This window comes from Antennarius striatus, chromosome 23 (genome assembly GCF_040054535.1).
Source record: "Antennarius striatus isolate MH-2024 chromosome 23, ASM4005453v1, whole genome shotgun sequence".
Taxonomy (NCBI): domain Eukaryota; kingdom Metazoa; phylum Chordata; class Actinopteri; order Lophiiformes; family Antennariidae; genus Antennarius; species Antennarius striatus.
The window spans coordinates 12,201,917-12,217,805 of NC_090798.1; the positions used below are offsets into that span (position 1 = coordinate 12,201,917).

The 15,889-nt window shown below is 42.3% G+C and overlaps 1 protein-coding gene across 4 annotated transcripts; it reads left to right on the forward strand.

Moving 5' to 3' along the window:
• The first annotated feature begins 11,860 nt into the window (after positions 1-11,860).
• Positions 11,861-15,570, forward strand: LOC137590588 (caspase activity and apoptosis inhibitor 1). Of its 4 annotated transcripts, none has more exons than XM_068308253.1 (6): positions 11,861-12,033; positions 12,615-12,809; positions 12,905-12,989; positions 13,061-13,118; positions 13,225-13,292; positions 13,398-15,570. In XM_068308253.1, exons 1-6 carry the CDS (start codon positions 11,929-11,931, stop codon positions 13,898-13,900), a joined length of 1,014 nt encoding a protein of 337 aa, XP_068164354.1. In that variant the 5' UTR covers positions 11,861-11,928; the 3' UTR covers positions 13,901-15,570. The 4 variants fall into 4 exon arrangements, with proteins under 4 accessions (XP_068164354.1, XP_068164356.1, XP_068164355.1 ...); XM_068308255.1 differs by having other exon boundaries at positions 13,401-15,570; XM_068308254.1 differs by having other exon boundaries at positions 12,618-12,809.
• The last annotated feature ends 319 nt before the right edge of the window (positions 15,571-15,889 follow it).

Sequence of the window (15,889 nt, forward strand, 5' to 3'; positions counted from 1 at the left end):
GCACTTACTTCTTCCTTTACAAGATGTGTGTATGTACACAAGGCTGTTTTTCAGTTTTCTCAAAGGTTTGCGAGAAACAATCATCTAATTTTGTTCAAATCTGACATTTCTATTGGGTTAATAACTTGTGTTGAGTGACAGTCTCTCAAAAATATTTATTTTTGCATAGATATCCATGGGAAATGCAAGTTTGTATGTACTGAGCATGATTTAAGGTACCACAGTTGTTTATTTCCAGAATTTTAAATTAGCTTGGTATTGTTTTTAACATGAACACAAGAACCAAGAGCCATGCTCCAAAGACAAAATAAAAACAAGGCAGTCAGATACTGCAACATCCTGCGAAGGGTAGGTCAGGGTACCCTGAAAGTAGTACCTGACTAGTGCGTAGCTTTGACCCTTCAGGTACGATCATAGCTAGTGCATAGCTTTGATCTATGGTCAAAGTTATGCACTAACTTAGCTTAGTTTAAATCCGTATAAACACTTGGAGAACTGGAAAACACTGACTGAAGGCAGCAGTTATCGCATTTTGTGACCACCAAAAGATGGATGGATAGCTAGCTAGATAGATAGATAGATAGATAGATAGATAGATAGATAGATAGATAGATAGATAGATAGATAACGGATGATGTAAAGCTGTATCCATGTGTGTATTTTCATGCTAAGCTAAATGTCCTACAAATCCAAAAGTCCGACTGTTCCTTGGGGAGTTTATTGGAAGGTTATCGGCACACTGGCAGCTTTGCTAGGGACTCTTCAAAACATCTTTTCAATGTCTTGTTTTTCTCGCGTCTCATTGGTTGGTCCGTCGGAAGATGCTCAAAGTTTTTATGAACTGAAGCAGAGGAGCATCATTAGTTGTTTGTTTTTTTTACTGCGGGAGTGATGCTGGGCCAAGTTTGGTGGTAAACGTGGGTCCAAGGTCACGTGATTGACATTTCCACCTCTGGAGCCACAGCCGGAGCCGTGAGGCTGCCGGGTTTCCAGCTGTGAGAGGAACCCCCCCGATGGCCCATCAATGCGATGGTTATGTACGTTCCAACCGCATTAAGCATCCCCCGCTGTCGGGGAGACATTAACGAGGCAGGTTGTGCCCTGGCCTCTGGATCCGAACTCGTCTCCTCCGTGAACTTCGCAGGAGGTGTGACGACCGATGTGGCTTTTTCAACAAACAATTTCTCAATCACCTTGTGATTTTGATGACATGTGTATAATTTTGCTGAAATGATTGCCAAGCATCAGCGGGACGCCATTTTTTGAAGATCAACAGCGGCAGGCATCAACAGATCGAACCAGGACCGACCAGGAGTTGAGTCCAAAGGAACATCACCCCCGCAAAGTCAACCTGGTGCCCGGTCTTCTTCTTTTTTTTTTGTGTTTGTTTTTCTCTCTTTGTCAGACAGCCTATGGGGGAATTAATGGATGAGCTCATGCTGGCAACGGGGTTGCTATAGAAACTTCACATCGGCTATAAGACTTTGGAGCCAGAGTTTGTCACCAGAGAGAAAACAGTGGAGCCAGAAAAGAGAAAGGGGTGGCTCACCGGAGAGGCATGAAAGGTGGAGTCGTTCGCAACACAACATTAATACAATGTTTTATTTCTTCGCCTCCGCCGCGTAACGGCGCCGCAGCACGCCCCAAATCATCACATCCTGCCGCCAGTCTGGCCGGGATGCCTTAGAAGGAGAGGCTTCCTTTATGTTCCTGTGGAAGATGTCATAAATAATAAAGCAGACACCGTGAATGTTTGTTACGAGAAGAAGAACAGAATTAGACAACAAATTAGACTCGCTGTGTGGCAGCAGTCTGACGGCAGGCTTTTGTATATTTCTGGTAATTGCTGCTGGAATTAAAATGGATTTGATGAAATGTCCAACCGTGATGGTGAGCAACACGTCAGATGCTCTGACAGTGGCCTCTAGTGGTTCAGGTCAGAACTAAGACTGTAGAGTCACTGTTTTATCTCCTTTTACGTTGAACATTCAGGATGTGTGTGTATACAAATGGAAATCTGATCATTCCAGTTTTTTTCCTGCTGGGATATCGAAAGCTTCACTCCAGAAATTGGTGATTGCAGTTTGGGTTAAGCTAGGCGCTAATGCATCTCTTTTTAGCATCAGCGCCCCCTGGAGGAACCTTTTTATGTGCAACAAAAGGAGATTTTTGGAATGTGTGTACTCTGCCCATGGCTATGAGGGAAATGTGTGCATGCAGTGAATGCACACACACACACACACACACACACACACACACAGATACGCAGCGAGGCGTTCAAAGACAGATGCAGACCATTTTTAGAGTTTAATGCAGATGCACTCTCCCCTGTTCCTGCTCCGCGTTGTAAACAAACGCACCAAACTCTTTGTCTCATTCTGCATTCAGCGGCGGCGGCGGTGACGGCGCCCCTTTTGGATCCCAGCTTTCTCAGAATAAACCTCAAACCGGAGCAGACTGGAGTCGAGCGAGAGAGACAGAAAGTTGGAATGTCACCTTCTGCTTCTTGGCTTCTCAGCTGGGAGGGCCACGGAGAGTGTAAAGGGCCACAGCGGGGGGCCCTCTGAACCTTGGCCTTGGGACAGATGGCAGGGTTGGACCCTCGGACCTTGCTAATGAGCGGGTCGTGCCAAGCGGTGTAGGACACGGGGACAGAGGTTAGGTCGCTTTATCAAAGCCTGATCCGCCGTGTCGGAGGGGTCAGGCCACGCCCAGCTGCTTCGCGGCTAACAATGGGTTGTTGTCCAAGGTTTGTGCTCTATCAGAGGCAACACACTACTTTCTAAAGCAATGCATTGTGGGATAAACAGTCAGACGTCATTTAAGAATATACATCTACAGTCAGGAAATAATACATGTCCAAAAACATTTCTCCGGCCAAAGTTGGAAGCGTGTCACATGACAAATTCCATCATTCCAGGACGTCTGTGTTTTTTATCCTCGACAGAAACGACTGATCTGCACCAAAACAGTCGTGATCAAACAAATTAGTCGGTTGGTTTTGCAGAGAAATGCTGACAGTTTTCAGGCACCTCAAAGAATTCATGACAAGTGCTTTTAAAACTATTTTCAGATCGTCAAACAAATCAGTTCTTTTTATTTATTTAGGTAATTTAGGATTTTCGGTAATCCCAAACTTCATATTGACTCACAAATGTAGATTATCTCCTAAATTCAAGCTAAAAGGTTGATCTCAAAATTTGAAGAGTTTATATCCCTATTTTTAATTCCTGGAAAGGAATTATAACCCATTTTTAGGAGCCAAGGAAGACTGTTTTGTGAATTAATTACTTTAGACACCAATTTAATAATACCCAAAGTCATTTCAGAGGAATTGGAAGACCAAGATTCAAAACCCAGTAAGATGTGGCGACTCTGACCGTGTTCTTCATCACTTTTATACATCTTTAATGGTGGCTATGAACAGGAATAATGATCCCATCAACCTAATTTATCAGTGAATGTCTCCACAGGATTGCTGTCCTGAAATAAACTGGGATGGATCACGGAATATCCCGACCGACACGTGTTTTGTTGGGAGAAAAATCTTACCAGCGAGCGATCCCATCAAGAACCAAAGTGCAGCATGGAATGCTTTGGAATACCAAAGAAGATGAATCCATAACAGATGTGATGGCGCGCCGCACAAACCACAACTTTCACTCAAATTCAAGAATTGGCCTCATTTCTGTGTGTGGAAACGAGGAAGGTGGACCATAAACCACAGGGGGCGTCCTGCCAGGAGGCGCTTGCATTCTTCACTTGGTGACGGGCGGACCTTCTAATTGGTCGCTCTGGTAGATTAAAGCTTTCATTGGCTGCAGAAAAACACATGTAGTCACATCCATAGATACATCTTTGGTCGTTTTTGCTTTGCAATCATGCAATTCGAGTGTTTCTGCACTTCATGATCATTGTTTCCCTTCAATCTTTCACATTCTTGGGCGAGGCTAATTCATGATCTGCATTCATGTCCACTCCGGGTATCGATCCGACCATTGTGTCCAGGTACGGAGCCGCTTTATCCGAGCAAACACTTCTGCTCCGCCGCGAGGAATAGCATGAAACGGCTGATATCTGCCAGATAGACAGGCGGCATCATGGGAGCTCATTTGTAAAGAGTACAGGTGTAAGGAGAAAGAGAAGAGACAGGTACGAACTTGTGATGGATGACGAGGGTACACAGCGGGCCGGTGACAGGAGAACATCAATAGTTAAAGCATCAGTGATGTATTGCATTTTGTAGTTTTGCAGCACTCGGTTGAAGTTGAAAGTAGTTTGGGGATTGCAGCGGCCCACACCTAATGCTTTGCGTTGTCATATTTAGGAGGCGGGTTGCTTTTGAAACGCTACTGTCAGGCGTAATCAGTCATCAGTCTGTTCACTGGAGGCTTTTTTGTTCCTCCAACCAAAGAGCTGAAGGGCGTCTTATTGACAGTGCATGACAGTCAATCATATTGTGAGCCAAAGCCGGGCCTATTTGATATTGTCCTGTGTGTGTGGGTGTGTGTGTGTATGTGTGTGTGTGTGTTTATAACCTTAACATATCCTGTTAAATTTTGCTCGGCATGCAATCTCCTTCAGCCCCGGCGCCCTGCTCTACCCGGATCAAACAGCTTCCTGCTGTCGTCGCGCTCCAAAGAAACGTGTTGCTCAAGGGCGCCTGAACGTTTCACACGGAGAACACCGACACCGTTCACCTCTAAAGTTACCCCGTGAGTTATAATAGTGCATCCATTGATCCTCAGACCAGCCCTAATTAAAATCTGATATGATTTTACGCTGATGATCATTTGCTTTGTGCTAATTTTTCACTTTTCTACCGAAAAGCACCAACTGTTCATGCTACAGTGACAAATAAAGTTCGTTTTGAATTCCATGCAGACAGCAGGTGAATATAAATACAGCTTGCTTTTATGGGGTCACACAGCAAAATGCAAATGTTTGTGCAAGTCATTACCACATGCAGTTTATAGCATTTTTCATGCTGCATGAGGGTATAGCTGAGGTAGCTAAAGCTAGGACAATATGCTAAATATATCATGTTTAGGAATACTGAGCAGATCAAACCAATCTCTTTTCAGGTGCTGTCTTTCTGCCATGAGTCAGAACGCACTGATAAATCGATTACAGCATGATTAAAATCGTTCTGCAGACATTGTGTGCAATCAGAATTCAATCGAGCCTGATGCACTGAAGTTTGATGTTATTAGAGGGGCTTAAATACACGCTTGAGACTCACAAAAGACATTTTAGTTGAGACACTGTCCAGACTCCTGAGCAGTCGCTTCATCTTCTTTCTTTTTTTCTGTCTTTTTTTTTTATTTTTTTTTTACGGGGCCTCACAGGAGAATAATAATAATTATTGTGGTCCACCTAGAAAGTCTGGACACGGAGAGATTTCTCTCTGGAGATCAGGACGTATGTTTAGCGTGCACACAAGCCATTTAGATACAGCTAAAATAAAGACGTTCAAATATTTTTCTTTATTTTGGATGTGTTCAAACAACCCCCGTCTGGGGGACCGTGGGCATGTCAGCTCCACGTTTGTCACACAATGACATCATGGTGTGTTCAAGTTGCTGCTGCATCATTGTTTCTGGGTAACACAGAGCGTACCTGTGTCTTCTGCTATGAAACAGTGCCATCTATGGAGATATGATGGGGGTTCTGAGGAAATATCTTTTCCTTTTCATAGAAATTTCTATGAATTGACAAATATTTAAAGGAATGTCAATGTGATTTGCTTTCTATATAAATTCCATGACCTGATTTGAAGACCCTCTTTAAGAGTACAGGAGAGAGATTGCTCCAAAAAAAATTAGTCGTAGATGAATCCGAGGCTTAAGGGACTGCAAATATCCTTCTGACAGCTGGGAATAGTACTAATATATCAGGCTTGGCAGCTGTCAGTCATACTTAGAGGTTGCTGCAGACGCTTGTCCCTTCAAAGCTACCTTAGGACACGTCAAACTTTACTTACAGAGAATTATTTTGTGCCTTCTTTTTCATTCATTTGTTCCGTCCATCCATAGGTTGGTTGTTGAAACATGACAGCATCACTTCTCTTGCTTGCTATGCAGTCATAGTTACTGGAGTTACATATTTTTAGCCCTGAAATAAACATGTAGTATTTGAATTACTGATTTCATTTTTTTAATGAAATATTTAAGCATAAGTTCCAATTAAAGGCATTGAACTTCCTGGCTAAATACAGCATGCTACTTATAATGCTAATCTTGCTAATCGGTGCCATGCTTCCCCGTTGCTAAGCGCTAAGTACAGCACAATTTGTTGGGGTAAGTAAATATCTAACTCACCTGTGTGCACAATTGAGGTTTTTCTATTGAAAATCTCAATAAACTGCACTAATTTAGCTTAGCATGCTAATTTTACACATTTTCCTTCTGGTGGTGGTGGTGGTGGCTGATGGATGCGCAAAGACCGAAGAGGTTGATAAACTTACGTAATTGAGTGTTGATAAGGAGGTGCAGGTGACGGCAACAAAATGATTAAAGGTCATTAATGGTTCGTGTTGAAGGCGTGTCGCTGTGCTGTTGGATCGTATTGACCACTGAATGAGAAAATGTATTAGCCCCGCCCAGACTGAGGGCGCAAAAAGATTCTGGGAATCAAAGGGCTGATCCTTGGGGTCCAAGAGCCTGTCAGTTCTCTTCCCAGTTCTAGCCCTCAATTACCGAACAAAAGGTGAGAGGAGAGCCAAACCTCATCCTGTGTCTGGTCTTCATCTTCGACCCAACAGTCGGCCTCGGTCTGACTGGAACTCACGCGGAGCTCCTGGGAATCTGCTGGTCGTGCTCCATCAATGCTTCAAAGTTCATTACTCCTTCTCGGCCGGGGCTCGCATATGGCGAGGTCTCCTTCTTCCTCGCTTCACTTTTCTCCCTGCTGCTCCTCTACGTCAAAGATCGCACATGAAAAAGTTTTCGAGTTCATCCCACTTCCGCTGTTATTTCTCTACGAAGAAATAAACTTTTTATCTTTCTATTTATCTGAACATGAAGGCTTAAAGGAGCGTGGGCTTTTTGCTCTACTGCAGCGACAGCGAAAATATGAATATGAGTTTGTGTGAAATGCACACCAGCTGTGAAGAAAGACTTGTGTTTTATAAGTATATAAATATATTATCCATGGATAAACTGCATATTTAAGACAAATATTCTCTAAGAATGTACGTATTTTCTCTATGGAGGAAGGAATTAAAAATTAGTTCCAGCCCTTGTGAATACCTACCGCTCTATACTTCCTCTTCACTCATTTTTCCGATCGTGCTTTGTCCATAAACGACAAATCGAAGCGGTATCCTCCACATTTACTCCAACAACCTCCTCCAGTGTTCTCCAGGCCGTTTTTGCTTGACAAATTTTTGACATCACGACGATCCCTGGGCATTCGGAGGCATTTGTCTCTTTCCGATGAGGCAGTGCTCTCACTTCACTCTAACGTCTCTGATTCAAACCTCAACGGGCTCATGAATGTTTCAAAAGACATCTCTGCCATAATATAAACCGACTGGCTCGATCCAAACGGCTCATTCAAAGCGCCTTCGCTCACCGATGACGGCTGTTCTCGCAAGCCTGCTGGAAGTGGAGGCGAAGGGATGAATAGATTTTTAATAGACATCTCTGACTTTCATTACTCAAGGCGACGACTGTGTGAGCGCAGCCTTGTTTTTGCAAAACCCTCTAACAAGCAGCCGTGGAGAAAAGCTGCTGCTCAAATGAGAACAATTGATACTTGAGTTAACGCCGGCCTGAATGGGATGGGGGGGGGGTCGCTTTATAGGGATCCTGAGCCAAAAAACAAAGCGATTAGTTCTTTACTGCCGTTATTAAATATTTAATGCAATGTGATTAATTGGTTTTTTTTTTGAGAGGATAACTTAACACTCTAACTGTAAATATTTAGCCAGCACTGTAAATAATTTATGCGCTCATCGCGGGGTAATTCCCAGCCGTTTAATCTTTTTAATGCTCCACAGCCTCTTTAGCCTCATATATGCAAGCAAACAGATTTATCGCAGTCTCCTTTATGAAGTCGAGTTACCTCGTTATCATTGCGCGAACCAGGCAACCAGATCTCCACCGTCTCACCGTTTCCCCCAAGTGCAATCATTTTGTGAGCCACAAACTAGAATCTAGGTCCTTAACAAATGTGTGGAAGAGCCAAAGAAATAAAAGGAACAAAGTGATTCCAATCCTATAACTTAGGACGATTGATCCACTAATTGAATTCAGTTGGGGACAATCGCCATCCCAGCGAAGGGTAAACTGAAGCTTCCGGACCAAACCTGTATCTCGGATGAGGGTCGAGGTCACTGGAGGCGTACTTAGATGGAAGCATCCACTTAAGAAGGCTGAACGGACACCAGCTGTATCCTTGCAGACATTTTTTTTTTCTGTACTATTTCACTTTTGTTGAGTTACTGTGGCTCTTAGGCCACTCTCCAAACCATTCAGAGATCGGCCATTATCTCTACGGCCTCATCTTTGGACTGGTGACACCATATTAAGGCTCCTCAATGTCAATAGTCCATCGAAGGACTCTCACGGCAGAGATGAGATGTTGTTGAGTAGCCTCGGACGTGGTTTCGTTAAATCGTCCTTATCATCATGGGATGATTGTTGGGTTGGTCGGTGAATTGAAAACATTGTTGCCAGGCACTCGGTGTGCCCTTGGTCCACTACTATACCTCGTTAAATTAATATGTAGGTAGCGGAAAGGCAACTTTTCAATGGCCTTTGAGGTTTGCGTGGATTCTGATTTCAATGTCAAGTAAACCCTTTAAAATGAGCAGGCGGTATCGGCTTATGCAGTGGTTTTAGTCGGTTCAGACGGAGGCAGAAGGGGTGTTTCAGGGAAATGGGGCCAGAGGAGAGAGAGAACTAACCACCCAAGTGTTTTGCGTTGGACTGATCGCTCCATCTCTCCCTGGACAAGGTCAGCCTGGTCGCCTAGTGAAACCAGAGACTCAAAGCAAGCATCTGGCTCAAGAACTTATTATTTCAGTTTCTCCGTTTAAAGAACCCACACACGGTAGCAGAGAGCTGTGCTGCTGCTAGTATTCTACATGAGAGTAAATGCTTGGAGAATAATGGGCTCCCAGAAACAGAACAAATACTGATCCAGGGTCATTTATGCTTTTCTGGACTGGAAAACAAATCAAAACCTGAAGGCTATTTGGTGATGAAAGAACAGGCAGCATTCTCTCCCCCCCCCCCCCCCCATCCTGCAACATGAGCATCAATGAATAGTTTTCCAATCTGAAAGCTAATCACCTGCCTGCTCAACAAGCTGCTGTGACCTCATGTCGCTATAGCGACTGGTATTTTGTCATGTTTAGGAGGATTGATTGGGGAGGGGAGAGGAATAAGCCATAAAACACAGCTTAATTTGGGCAAAAACTTGCACTAAGGTATGTTTCAAGGGAAATAAAGTAAAATACGCACCAGTCTCAGCTGACAGAAAACTTGTTATTTCACACATCACTAATAAGTGTTGATTGCAGAGTTGTCTGTTGGCACAAAGACTTTCCAAGGTGTTCAGAACTACCAGGAGCACTCAGATGAGCGAGTACCATCAGCGTGAATTGATCTGAGCTCTGAAATCGCGTACATTTCTGTGCTGCAAGTTAAATCAACACTGATTTTCCGTGAAAATGATAATTGGCTTCCGGGGTTGTGTTTGCAGATTGTTATATTATTAAACTAATCAGCAGGTTTTGGATTAGTCTTGTGGGTTATTAGTTAGGTTGTTCTCAGTGGCATTATCAACACTTTTTTCGAGGCATGAGAACTTGAATGCAATCAAAGATTATTGTAAAAATGGGATGTGGATTGGATATAAGTGCAAATTTCATGCAGAATTAACGCTGACAAGGAATATTATGAACATTGTGCCATTGTGAGCAATTTAAAGGCGTTAAAATAACTGATTTCATTTAGTTGTTTTTCTTAGTGTTAATTTGTATTGTTTCCTTCTTCTTTTTCCAATCCGCCACTAGACAAAAAATTGCAACTGGACTTTTTTCTTGTGATTCATCATTTCCCATGCATTGTGTGACTAAACAGAAGCTGATTCACATTCTCCTGATGAGACAACGGCACCTTAACAACCGATTAATCACCGTTACTATGAGTGACCTCTAACTGAAGAACCTGACGATGTTCCTCTGGTGAATAGAAGCGTCTGGAGACTCTGCAACACACTTCGATTTTAACCCCTCAGAATTTACAGACCCCGGTATTCATATTACTCTTGTTTTTTCCCCTGATCCTTTTCATGGCTCCCAAATGCACCGTCGCCATCATCAGTGCCAGCTTCATCATTGCCCTTTTAACGAGGTGATATCCAGACACATGGGAGCAGATGTTGCAAGGAAAAGCGTGTTGTGACGTGATTGTGATCGATGCACGCCTCCCACCATATACCCTGCATAATCTGGCAGATGGCATCAGGATAACAACCTGCATTACGCGGGAGACAGCTGTCGCCATGGCGCCTGGGCAGTCGACGTATTGGCTCCCGCCTTATTTCAGGAAGAGGCGGGGGAAGCCAATTAGAGTGATTTACAGCCTGCTTGTGTCGTCACCACCTTGCAACCTGTGTCTGGGTCCAACTAAAGAAAATGCATGGGTACCTGGGTGGTCATAAAGAGGGCACGCCGAGGGAAGCTGCAGGGTTTTGTCTCGGTCAGAATTTATCCTGTCCCGAAAAAGATTTTTTTTCCTCTGCTTTAAGTGAAATCAATGAGTTTTTAGGGTAGAATTTTGCTCCTTCCTAATTTATGGATTATAATGATGTACTGCATTCATTTGAAATTTAAAAAAATGCACTTCCTTGCCTGGAGATGCACATCATCCATCTCCAGGCATTACATTATGTGTTCATGTAAAATGGAAATAAGGATCACATAGATGTACATATCAAATACTGTGTGCCTTCGATTCATCTTTGTTGCATGAGTAAATAGCACGAATGTTTGTATTTTTAATGTATCTCTGTCATAATTCAGTCGTTGATTCGGTGTTGTGTAATTTCCTGCAGGGCCTAATTTCTGCAAACATTTGACAGATGGGCCATTATTGTGACAAAATATTCCTTTTCCATTAAACACCAACATTTGGCATCACCAAAAGAGTTCTGTTCTAAATTTAAACATTAAAAAAACCTGAATAATGTAAATGAGCAGCAGTGGTAGGTTTGGAAGGTTGTGCCGTAATGAATCCGATGCACAGCATTTGATGATACAGTGAGGCGGATGGAAATTGCGAGATGGCAAGACCTTGTGAGATACAGGGAGGGAACCCGTGATTGACTGTCAGGCGTAATCCGAGTCAGCTTTGAAGTGTAAAATAATGATGGGATGCAGTTTGAATGTATTTGCACTTCCATCAATAGCTTTGGAGGTTGTAGGAATGACATTTCTCACTATCTGAGGGAGTTTCAAGAAAAATACAGACAATTCTGTATTTTTGCTGCAAGGAAAATATGATGTGTGGCTTTGTTGCTGTCATAAAAGAAGATGTATAATTATAGTACAGTCTTAAAATGTTAATTTAATATACATGGGAGTAAATAATCTTAAAATCAACCTTGACTTATTTTAAAACTATTATCGTATCGTAAGTTATATGAGGTGGGGTTCCATAAAATGGCTAAATCGGTTGGAAAATTAAAGAAAAAGTGTTTTAATAGCGTCTGTGAAATATTCTGCAGCGTCTGTATTTACAGCAGGTGGATGTGCAGAAACACTCCCGCCCGCCAGGTGGGAGTAGAGAAAAGGCGTTCGTCGCTGACAGCTGAAGGAGTCGTCCTTTGTTGATGACGCCATCTCCTCGCGACAGTCAGTCTCGGCTAGTAAACAAACGGCTTTCTCGGATAAAGATAGTTCTATTATCGCCGACAATGCTCAAAAAGAAGTTAAATTCTTCGGAAAGGAAGAGAAAACACTTTCAATCTGAAGACCGAAGCGACAGCAACAAACGAAGAAGCGGCGAATCCAGTTTGGCTGTGAGTTTACGAAGTTAGCGTTACGTGCTAGCTAGCGTCATGCTAACAGGCTCTTGTTTTGTTTATACACGGAGCTGCTTGGACTGAATTAAAATATTAACATAATGTGGAAAATAAAATTCATCATTAATCTAGTAGTAAAAGAAGCCTTTCGATATGCGACGAAGAATGCTTGAGGTCATTACGAGCACACAGGTTTTCACATCAGTTATTGTTTTCTTCTTTTTCCACAAATTCAGACTTCACAGGAAGCGTATTTAAAATATAGCTTCTTTATTTATCTTTATTTATTTTGACTAATAACATTTTCTTAAGACGGTAGATGTTTTTAAAGTTAGGCTACAAAAACCTAGCTAGCTTTTTTAGATCTAAACTGTGTCCAGCATTGTCAAACAATTGTAATTTTGACCTATGCATTTTATTTACTGCACATGACCTGAAAATTATATTTTTAATTTCCGGTATTATCTTTTTAAAAGTATTAAAATTAGAATCTTTAAAAGGTTTGATTTTAATATTTTAATCACACTTATTCAAGCCCTCTGGCCATCATGTTTCCATAACAACGGGATTTCCTTTAGCAGGACATCAAAGATGATCTGGCAGACCCCGAGCTGGATCGGATCGGCAGCGACATTGAAGACGGTGGTCTTGACCTCAGCCTTCCGTTCCAGCCCATCACTGCTTATCTCACCAACAAGCGGGAGATGCTGGACCAGTGCTACCACGTACTGGGTGACAAAAAGCTGCAGAAGATGCTACCAGATGAACTGAAGGTAAGGATGTGTTCACAAAAGAGTTCACGGGCCACTCTTCCAAGGTGTATGGATTTATCGTGACGCCACTAAATGACACACATTATCTTTCATAGGGCTGCAGTTTAGAAGAAATAAAAAGGCTGTGCTGGGAGCAGCTGGAACCCATGTCAGAAAAAAGTCTCATTCAGATCTTAGCAGGTAAGAATTCAGATCTGTGAACACTCAAAACAAACTAGTATTAGAGGGAAAAAGTTATTATTTGTGTTTAGGGGAGGACGTCACGTCTGGAAATAGCAACAAAAACACAGAGGACACGTTTAGAAGCCAGTGAGTGAACTTTCAATCGGTTTTCATTCATTTAGAGAAAAATTCAAAGTGAAGCTTCAGTGTTTTCTCCATCTTAATGTGTTTATATAATTTTTCCCACATCAAGGCAAGACAATAAAGCAGATTCTACCTTATGTGCAAAAGAAGCTGCAAAAACAGAGGATCTCAGGCAAGGTAATGAACATGTAACGTACCGGAGAGCGTCTGTTAGCCCTCCAATAAAGACTGACGGGAGGCCATGGAAAAGAGAATCTTACATCAGTGTTGTTTTCTTCACAGAAGGCGGTGGTTCGAGCGAAGAGAATGACGTTTTAAGCATAAACGCAGAAGCCTATGATAGCGACATCGAGGGACCGAAAGAGGAACAGCCGGTAAAACCTGCAGACGGGGCAGTGAAGGTAACCGAGAGGAGCAGGACAAGCGGCGGCGACCCCGGCTCAAACCCTGACCCGGCGAATCCTGTGCCTCCCATTCAGTCTCAGGCGAGGAAACCGAAGGAAGCAGACATCCAAAGTGACATAGACAAAAGCGTCAGCGAGATTTTATCCTTTCCTTTGACTTCGAGCGAACAGGTAACGGAGGACGCGCCCAGCGCGACTGCGCAGACCGCAGACGTCGCCTCATCTGCTCAGGGCGCGCCAGCTTCAAGCCGCTCACCTGTGGCGTCTCAGCCGTCACTCCAACAGCTGGAGCTCCTGGAGCTGGAAATGAGGGCGAGGGCGATCAAAGCCCTGATGAAAGCAAGCGGTGGGAAAAACCTCGGTCTAGCAAAAAATGTTTAACGCGTTGTAGTTATTTTTGTAGGACTTCAATGGTTCAGAATTGAAACAGTTTGGCTCACAGGTGAACATTTTGTTGATGGTTGTTTTCTCCATGTGACCATTTGCGTTATTAATCCATATTGGATTGGTTCGACAAACATGTTAGTAGCAATTAAAAACACAAAATCTGTATTTTATTTCTTTTGACTGTCCTTTTAAGTGTATTTCTCCTTGTGGCCACTAGATGGCAGTGTTCACTCATCAACCCACTTAGTACTTAGTTCAATCTGAGCAGAGGAGAGCGAGAGATGATTTATTTGCTCACATTACACACACAAAAAAATCAAGGCAGCATGAAAGTAGACTTCTCTTTTTAATGATGCTATTCAGAAATACAGTTACAGAAGAAATTGGTTATGCAGGATCTCTTTGAGTCTCACAAAAGATGCAGATAGAAGTAGGTGTCAGGAAGTACCGTCACACACAAAAGACACATCTGCTGTGTTTTTTCTCTGAACACCTGTTTGACTTGGCAGGCTGTAGTTTGATGGAGAAGCAGAAACCATGTGGTGGGTATTTGTTGTAAAATGCTTCCCAAGGCGACACAGAAAAAAGATGAGGGAAGAAGATATGATGTAAATGTGAGATAATCAGACCATCAAGCTCATTTCACCCACAGAAATAACTGTAGGAAGCGTCGCCGCACAGTTGTGATAATTAGTAGTTTCCTTTCACTTTGCATTGTTTGTGCCTTGAATTTAAGCCGGAGCTGCTTTGTTCATACATAACCTGTAAGAATGCATTTTGTGTGCAATTACATGCAGAGCCCAACAGCTATCACTCCCCCCCCCCCTTCCCCCCTCCTGAAGGAGTCAATAAAGGAACCCTAAGAGGCCTGTTGTCTCCTGGGTATTTGCATTTAAAAGGGTTATTTCAAGGGAGGAATGAGGGATTGGGGGGTGGGGGGTGCTAAACGTGGCGCCCTTGATGTGTTTAGTCGCAGGTATCTTTGCTCTCATTGATGAATTCAAGTGTAAAATGTCCATTTAAGTTGAAAGGGATATAACGACTCTAAAGTGGCGGTGTTGATCGTGATGGGTGGGTATTTATCAGTGTCATTTTGCCGCTATTAGAACGCCGATTATGATTTAGCTTGTGAGGATAAAAGCCTTTTTAAGCCGACTCCATAAAGGGGTATGATGATGGATTGATGGAGGAGGGGGGGGTGATTCTGTTTTGTTTGAGAGAATACTTCTTGCTTCTCAACGAGCCCTGAACACCGGTATGATGCTAAAGTACTGTATGCTGTTTCCATTAATGTCTCTATTATGAAAGTTTAAAATGCTCACAGTTATCCGATTAGCATTTCAGAGTCTCCAGTCGGTGGAGTCGCTGTTATTCTCATAAGTTTTTCGCAACTTTAAAGTTAAAAAGTGACTTTGAATGATTGGAGTACTCCAGATATGTAGGAATGCTCTGTACGCTGTTCAGTTTTGTTTGTACAAAATCAGTGTGTTTAAAGCATTTTAGATGTTTTACGAAAAGTATTGTTTTTAAATGCACAAAGTTGAGGTTTCGAATCTGGCAAAAAGTAACTTAAATGATAAAAGTAATTATCTTGTTTACTGCGTTGTTGCGTCAACGGCAATACTTACAATGTCATTCAGTCTGGAGTCAAAACAGATGCAGAAAGTGGCTAAAATCATTATTATATATATATATATATATATATATATATATATATATATATATATATATATATAAAATGTCATAATAAATATAGAAATATATGTTATATACAGTATATAGTATGTGTCATATATATATACTGTATAAACGATTATATGGTATATATGTGATGATATATATGTATATGATTCACAGATTTGCCGGAATGTTGGTGTCACTGGTGTCTTACAGAAGCCCATTAGAAATAAAAATGAAGTGTCGATGTATTTTTTTTTTTAAGGAATGCACTTCATTTGCATAAATAATGTTAATGCTCTTTAA